General features: G+C 38.3%; 1 protein-coding gene across 1 annotated transcript; it reads left to right on the forward strand.

Moving 5' to 3' along the window:
- Positions 1 to 774: 774 nt before the first annotated feature.
- TCF21 (transcription factor 21) lies at positions 775 to 2958 on the forward strand. The gene is made up of 2 exons (XM_040427019.1): positions 775 to 1326; positions 2538 to 2958. The coding sequence occupies exons 1-2, from the start codon at positions 877 to 879 to the stop codon at positions 2625 to 2627; spliced, it is 540 nt and encodes a 179-aa protein (XP_040282953.1). The 5' UTR covers positions 775 to 876; the 3' UTR covers positions 2628 to 2958.
- The last annotated feature ends 5996 nt before the right edge of the window (positions 2959 to 8954 follow it).

The following is an 8954-nucleotide window of genomic DNA, read 5'->3' on the forward strand; positions in this document are numbered from 1 at the left end:
TACAATAATATATGGATATGAACATCATTCATCTATTCATTCAGAATTTCAGATGCAAATAGACATGAATCATTTTGATACTTTTGTAGCTATGAAAGTGTTCAGTGCTCATGTCATACAAATAGACATATAGAGGTGTGTGTATATATATATATATATATATATATATATATACATACATATAGTGCTATAAACGTATATGATACCGTTATATATTCTCCTCCCAGTGAGCTCTACTTGTATGTGAGTGTTAGCCGGGGCTGGCTTGTTAGTTTTGCACTGGTCACCTAGTAATGAGGTTACATGGCCTCTGACCCCACTCATCTGAAGCATATTGGACAGTGAAGCTGAGGGCACCTTGTGTTGGTTTTACACTATATATCTTGATACAATGTTCCCACAGGTTGCATTAAACATTTTAACTCACCCTCAGAAAAAAAGTAACTTCACAAAAGTACAGATTTACAGAAAGTAACACTCCATAGACTGCAGTTAAATACAACTTTATGTCCTGATTGTATATGTTTTACATAAGAATAAAGGTTATAAACATATACTTTGTAATGTATAAAATAAGTCTATTAACGTTGAAATTCCAAGGGGCTTGCAAGATAGTGATGAGCAGTGGGAGGAATACGTGGGCTGGCAGGAGAAGAAGAGAAGACCATGTCCTCCTCCTCCCTCCTGGTATCATTAGGCCAGGCCTCTCCCCGCCCTCCATCCCATAAATAAATGACTACTGTCCACAAGAAATTCCATTGCTCTCCTCCGAAGACAAACACTGGAACAGGCGTGTCCCCTGCTAATAAAACACATCCCCTTCTTATTATCCTGCATCCATTCACACCTGGACCATAGGAGGAAGAAGGGACAGCAATGTCTACTGGCTCTCTGAGTGATGTGGAGGACTTCCAAGAGGTGGAAATGTTGGGCTGCGATGCCTTGAAACTGGATTCTAGCAAGGACTTTGGGATCTCAAATGACAGCAATGAGGAAAGCTCCACTTGTGACAATGGTTCTCCTAAGAAAGGCAGAGGAACTACTGGCAAAAGGAGGAAAACCCCACGCAAGAAGAGTTCTCTGACTGGGGTCAATCATGAGGGAAAGCAGGTCCAGAGGAATGCGGCTAATGCCAGGGAAAGGGCTAGGATGAGAGTGCTCAGCAAAGCCTTTTCCAGGTTGAAGACCACCTTACCCTGGGTGCCTCCAGACACTAAACTTTCCAAGCTAGATACTCTAAGGCTGGCATCAAGCTACATAGCTCATCTGAGGCAGATCTTAGCCAATGACAAGTATGAGAATGGTTACATCCATCCTGTCAACCTGGTAAGTGCAGCTATACCGAAGTGAGTGTGTTCCTCATCTATCTATTTATCTCATATCTATCTATCTATCTATCTATCTATCTATCTATCTATCTATCTATCTATTATCTATCCATCTATCTCATATCTACCTATCAGAAGTAATCGATAGATTATGAGAGGAGCTTACCTTCCCAGAGATGTGCGGTTACCACCTACAGCTTGAAGAAACGCAGTCTTTCCTAGTTTAGCCTTATCTCCCCTAGCAGTAAATAATGAAGCTGTGGAGATTTGTTTTTTTTCTTGAAGGCAGGAATGTTTTTATCAGCACTTCATGAACCCGACTCCTTTTTTTGTGTTAAGAAAAAAGTACCCACAGTACAGGATGTTTATGATAGAAAAACTAGTGTGCAAGCTTATTAATGGAATAAAAAGTGCCCGAGAAAATGAAATAAAGGGTTAACAACGGCTATAATTATGAATATTAGTAATTGCACATTATTATTATTAGTAGTAGTATTTACGGATTCGTATTGCTTTGTTTTTTTAGTAATAGTACATTACTGTTGTTATTACTAATATTAGTAGTAGTAGTAATGATAGTTTATGCAGTACTTATTGTAATGTCTTAATATCTAGTTGTTGTTATTATTAATATTAGTAGTAGTAATGATAGTTTTTGTAGTACATATAGTAATGTCTTAGTATCTAGTTGTTATTACTAATATTAGTAGTAGTAATGATAGTTTTTGTAGTACATGTAGTAATGTCTTAGTATCTAGTTGTTGTTATTACTAATATTAGTAGTAGTAATGATAGTTTTTGTAGTACATATAGTAATGTCTTAGTATCTAGTTGTTGTTATTATTATTACCACTTTAGTATCTAGTTGTTGTTATTATTATTACCACTAGCCTTGTTGCTGTTACTATAGGTAGCATGTTACTATTTATGAATTAATTTCTGAGCCTAGAAAAAACCTTGGGTTTAGGGGGAAAAAGCAGAAAGTCGACCCTCCACAAATGACAGACTTTATCACTGACATCCCCTGCTGATGGCTTCTACAGATAAAGGCTTTTATTTCCGAACTCATATTTTGGTAAAAACTAAAGTAAAAATTCTAGCAGTAACTAAGACTTATGTGATGTGACAGAAGCCTAGCATTTATGGATCACAGGTATTTCCGAGGTGATGTGCCATGTACTGATTCGGGCTATTCTCTTTTCCCGACAGACGTGGCCCTTCATGGTAGCTGGGAAGCCTGACAGTGACCTCAAGGAGGTGGTGGCTACAAGTCGCCTGTGTGGCCCCACGGCATCATGACCCTGCTGAGGGGCCCTGTGGACGGATGGACACGCTGCACAACATCTCATTTAAAGCAACCAAGAGGAGACCAAATGTACATAATCCTAAAGACCCCATTTCTATTTAACGTCATGGCCTTGTCCATGTTATGTTGTCCTGAGCCTGGCTGGTCCCAGAGCTGGAGGAACGTCTTGTGTCATTTTGTACAATATGTTTATATACGGAGGTCCTGCCTTCAGATATACAGATTTATTATACAAATTTATATATTTTTTTTTTGTTTCTTCAAAAAGATTAGATATTTCTGCGAATAAATTCTGCTTTATACAAGTAATGCACGTTGTATTAATTTGACTGAAGATAGATAAATACATATATTATAGATGGTTTTTAGATGATAGATATTACATAGATAGATGGATAGATCGATAAATAGATAGATAGATAAAATAAATATATAATAGATAAATAGATAAGAGATAGATAGATAGATAGATAGATAGATGTATTAAATAAATACATAATATACAGATAAATAGATAGATAAGAGATAGATAGATAGATATAAGATAGATAGATGATAGATAGATAATATACAAAGAGTTATTAGATTAATGGATAGAAATAGATATGAGTTAGATAGATAGAGATATAGATAGATAGATAGATAGATAGATAGATAGATAGATAGATAGATATGAGTTAGATAGATAGATAGATAGATATAGATAATAGATATTTATAGTTATTAGATAGATAATAGATAGAGTTAGATATGAGATAGGTAGATATATAATAGATAGATAGATAGATAGATAGATAGATAATAGATAGATAGATAACAGATAGATAATAGATAGATAGATAGATAATAGATAGATATATAGATAATAGATAGATAGATAGATAGATAGATAGATAGATAGATAGATAGATAGATAGATAGAGATGATAGATAGATAGAGATGATAGATAGATAGATAGATAGATAGATAGATAGATAGATAGATAGATAGATAGATAGAGATGATAGATAGATAGATAGATAGATAGATAGATAGATAGATAGATAGATAATAGATGATAGATAGATAGATAGATACATGATAGATATAGATAATAGATATTTATAGAGTTATTAGATAGATAATAGATAGAATTAGATATGAGATAGGTAGATATATAATAGATAGATAGATAGATAGATAGATAGATAGATAGATAATTTGTAACACTTGAAGCAAGGGATAAAGCACACAGACACCAAAGCAGAGGAAGAACATGTCTCCTGACAGACAATAAACCCCTCCGGATAATATACAGGGGATGGTCTGCAGACAGGGATGTCGCTATTTTTATAGAAGTAATACTGCAAATACAGTAAGAATATTACTAATCATAGGAATTGTAGAAAGATTAAGATAATAAAATTGATACTATTAGCCGTGCAGTACTACTACTAAATAATAATAATAGTAATAAATGTACCCTTTATACACCATACTGTTTAGTGCATTACATTTCAATGGCCTATTAGAGCAGGATTATTAAATTGCTTCTAATAATACCCATAGTAACATTGCTGGTAACCTAAGTAATAATTAGTAGTAGCAGTAGTAATGGTCCAACTACTATATCGCTTCTAATAAGTGTCATTGCTCTACTAGTACCACTTCTAATAATAACACTCCAGATAGTAATCCTGATCATAATTTCTCTAGTAATAACTAGTGTTTGCTACCAATAGAAATTACTTATAGTAATTACTAATGTTTTCTATTAATATTTATTAATAATAATAATAATAATAATTATTATTATTATTATTATTATTATTATTATTATTATTATTATATCAACTATTTCTACTGTTACCAGAATGCTTTTAAGGATAAACAACTACTCCTACCAATTATTATTATTATTATTATTATTGTATTAATATTCATGGTCACAGTAAGTAAAGGAGTTCCTGCCACCCCCAGGAAGCATTGTGTGATATTCTCTACATTATATTCATGTCCTCAGTTTATTCTTAGAGGTGAGGGTCTTCATGAAGCCCCCTCTTGATGGATGACCCCCCTGTCTGGTGTTAGAGGGCTGGTGGAGGGAGGGGGAGGCCACCTACAGCTCCGGCTTATCTCCCACTATTTATTATTAGTAGGGGTCACTGGGCTCTGCATATCATCTCCCTAATCCGCCGCTGCAGAGATACAGATCTGCCGCATCCGTATGTAATTAGACAGCAGTGAGGAGAGGGTTAACTGGGGTGACCTCACTAGATGCGGCTGGCACGGGTTTATGAGATGTAATCTCTCTGGCGGAGATTCCCCTTCACATTATTATCACCGCACTGTTCATGCTTCCCGGAACTACAAGTCCTATCCACATGCTGGGCTTCATAGTGTCATGGCTGTATCCCGGCCCTCATATATAGTGGGGACAAAAAGGGGCGGGACTAACCATTGCAACCAATTAGATGGCTGGTAGTTGGGCTCTGGTTGCTATGGGCAACCCTTCACAGTTTCCTGTGCTCTCTGTGTTTGACCGGTTGTCACCAAGAATGGCAGCATTTGTGATCTTCCCTCACATGTCTAGCACTGGGAGGAAATCCTTTCTTACAATCTGTGTGCTGCTGTTTTATGGCACAAATGGATAACACTTAGGCCGCAATATGACTAGCACTAGCTACCCTGAAAAATGCTGTAATGTACTATTAAAAAATGCTGCAAAATTGACATATTTATTAAATTAACACCATTTTAATCAGCTTGAGGCATAACACCAAAAAAATTATTATAAGCAGAACACTTACAGACATGACGTGGCACAAGGAAGAGAAAGGTGCCCCAGTATGTCTAGAATTGCACCAAATCTATAGTAATAAATTAGACACTCACTTAGGTCACGTCCACATTTCCATATTTCACAGACGTGTGTTATGCGTATTTTCCACGGACAGCACTGGTACCCATTGATTTTAATGTGTTTGTTCACACATCACGGAAACATTTACTACTTTGGTCCCTTATGTGGACCAAACACGCCCATTGAAGTCTATGGGTCTGTGAAAAGCTCCTGACACAACACAGATGGCATCTGCTTTCTGTCAGCGTTTCACTGACCATTGGTTGGAGATATTCTGGAAATTAATTTTCAGCTGAGCCGTATCCGTGGAATAAAGATGACACACGGAAGGCAAAAAACGGACACACGTGATATTCTTCATGAATATCTTCACGGATGAAACACGGATGGACTTTCCACAGATGTCAAATGGACACGGACACATGAATGAGGCCTTACACAAATGTCCGTGTCCGTTTGATAACAGTGAAAAAACTGTGAGGGGGATATACTAACAAATGCCAGTTTTAGTATAAAGTCTGTCAGCACAGAATGCTCCAAACGGACCTCTAAATAAATTTGGCACCTTTCCAGGCAGTCCTTGCACCAGAATTTCAAATTTACGCCAACTATGTCTGTGCGCCTATACTGATATCTACACCATCCCCTGGCTGCCATAGATTTCAGTGTTTTTTTTTTCATGCCAGAAAAGGTAAAAGTGGTGAGGCTGGCGGAGAAACATTTTTGAGCAAGTGGCATTTAAAATGTCTCAAATATGCAGTTTGTGACTTTTTCACGCCACAAAAGTGGCATATTTTAATGATAAATCTGCCCAGTGTGTTTGATACATGAAGATGTCTGTGAAGGGTCCACTGCTGGTCTGTTTACCATATGGCACCAGAGGAGGTAGTATTTAGTATAGGTTCCTGTCTTAAAGAGATCGCCTTGACGTTGGAGGACAGGCATAAATGATTTTGTCCAAAAATGTATTTGCCAAGAATCTGGCATTTCTAACGTAGCATTAGTACATTTTCTATAGTGAGTATGGCACGATTGTAGTTACTTTATAATACGTGTGTCGTTGCATTGTTTGTTTTTGCTTTTATCTCCTACCAATGGTTAGTGAAAATCACTGACAGAACATGGATGCCAGTCATCAGTTGTGCACATTTGACATTCGTTTGAGCCATTTCTGTCAGAGATCCGTTGTTTCAGACAGAAAAAAAAAATTCCTGCATGCCGGAGTCTTTCTCAGTAATCAGTATAGTCATAGTTGGTGTGGAGCAAAGTGCGCTTCGGATCATAGTTGCTTCGTTTGAATGCTGCACGGAGACCCGTCTCCGTACAGCATTTCAATGTGTAGGCTTTGCGGAGGTGAAATTCGTTGTCTGAAGTCTCGTTGAAAAATTTCGGACTTTGACTATTCAACTTGAAAACCATTTTAAAACTTGGATCTAAAGTTGGCTTCGGTACCGAGGTACCAGTCGGTCCCGAAGCTGACTTTGGATAACAGTTTTAAAATGGCTTTCAAGTTGAATAATCAAATGCCGAAGTTCTTCGGGGTTAACGAATTTCATCTCACTGGAGCCCATACACCTGAATGCTGTACGGAGATGGGTCTCTGCGCAGCATTTAAACAATGTTTTGAATGAAGCGACTTCAGATCTATGATCCGACGTGCACTTGGCTCATGCCTAGTAATAGTCCTCTCGACGTCACGCTGCAGCTGCTATTATAATGGTGTGATCTGCCTCCACCATCACTTGTAAACACTAATTATAAAATTGTTCTCAGTCCTTATAATCATGAACCTAAGGGCTTCCCCAACTCCCTCCAAGAAAGGAGCACTGGCTGTATTCACGGTTATTGTTTTACTTCTGTAAATTCCACTTTAAACATTTAAGGAGGGAGAAGGAGATATTGTTGATGTTACATTACATACGCATTGTAGTTTGGCAACAATTCTCCGCCGGTCGTCCAAGATCTGTTGTTTGTGTGCAAACAATGAGGAAAACATACAAAGGTTTGGTAAATGACTATGGAGGAAAAAAAGTACATTACAAGTCAATGGCATAGATCTAAGGGGGCAGTCACACCTCGGTGCTGCGGTCTGACCAGACCCAGAGATGTGCTGGCATATCATGACACTGAGTATATATATGTAATCTATGCAGAATAACTAGTACACTGTGGGTGTGATTTTTGGAGGGCTTAGTACAGATTGTGCTATCCCACTGCAAATAATGCTTTGAGAGTTGGTATCTGGGTTTGCAATATACAATCTTTTTGATATTTTAGGTAGTTTATATGCCAGATATTCACATGTAAATGTTAGTTCATGATTCCACTAGGGGGTGCTAAGTTCAGATTTCATACAATTTATGAATAGTTATCTCTTTGCATAGGTTAAAGGGAATAATTAAAAATCTCAGGCATGCTCTCCAATACCAATAGCCTAAAAGAAAAAAATATTATTATACTCACCGTTTCTCCAGCATTGTCCTCTGTGCCACTTGTTTAGAAACTGCAGCAGTTTTAAGGGCCCTTTACACGGGCTGGTAATTGAATAGCAATTGAACTAGTAATGATCTTGCGGTGTAAACGCACCGCGATTACCAGATGAATGAGAAAAACGCTCGTTCATCGGGTTATTGGATCTTTTGTGCCGAACAAAAGATCATCGTTTCCTACTGGCAGATCTGATGCCGAGAAATGAGACAGCATGGGAAAGAGCTTATGGCATTAGCAATCGCTCCTCGGCCATACTCTGGAGGAGATCGCTGCATGCAAATGCACTGGTCTCCTCCCCTAGCGATCAGAAGATTGTGGTCCCGTGTAAAGGGACCATAACACTGAGGATAGTGACTTACTGCAGCTATCACCTACCATGAATGATTCACCTGCTCACCACTGTGTGTGTCCTTAGTGATGAGGCCAATGATTGGGTGAAGTGGGCACGTGCTGTACACTGGCACATCATTATGGCAGTTTATTAAGAAGCAGCGGCTTCGAACTGAACCAGTGGCACAGTGAACAACGCAGGAGAAGGGGGTGAGTATAATATGATTTTTATTTTAGTCTATTTGAGGGCTTGCCTAAAGCCTCATGCACACGTCCGTGAAACACAACCAATGACGCCGTGCGCTCCTGCACTCAGAAGAAATCCAGGCTGGTATCACACGGTCCGTGTTTCATGGACGTGTGCATGAGGCTTTAGGCAAGCCCTCCAATAGACTAAAATAAAAATCATATTATACTCACCCCCTTCTCCTGCGTTGTTCACTGTGCCACCGGTTCAGTTCGAAGCCGCTGCTTCTTAATAAACTGCCATAATGATGTGTTTCACGGACGTGTGCATGAGGCTTAATACTTTTAAGGCGTATTCACACTGCCCTGATGAGCAGACAATTGTCGGGAAAGAACCGTTCCTTCCCTGCTGATCCTCATACAGACTTATCGTTTCTGGGCAGCAGATCGCAGTTCACACAATACAATCTG

This window comes from Bufo bufo, chromosome 4 (genome assembly GCF_905171765.1).
Source record: "Bufo bufo chromosome 4, aBufBuf1.1, whole genome shotgun sequence".
NCBI lineage: Eukaryota > Metazoa > Chordata > Amphibia > Anura > Bufonidae > Bufo > Bufo bufo.

What these genes read in the sequence shown, in the direction of transcription:
- TCF21 (XM_040427019.1), top strand. Translation starts at nt 877, where the DNA reads ATGTCTACTGGCTCTCTGAGTGATGTGGAGGACTTCCAAGAGGTGGAA. An exon ending in ACATCCATCCTGTCAACCTG is followed by an intron (nt 1,327 to 2,537) that starts GTAAGTGCAGCT and finishes TTTTCCCGACAG; the next exon opens with ACGTGGCCCTTCATGGTAGC.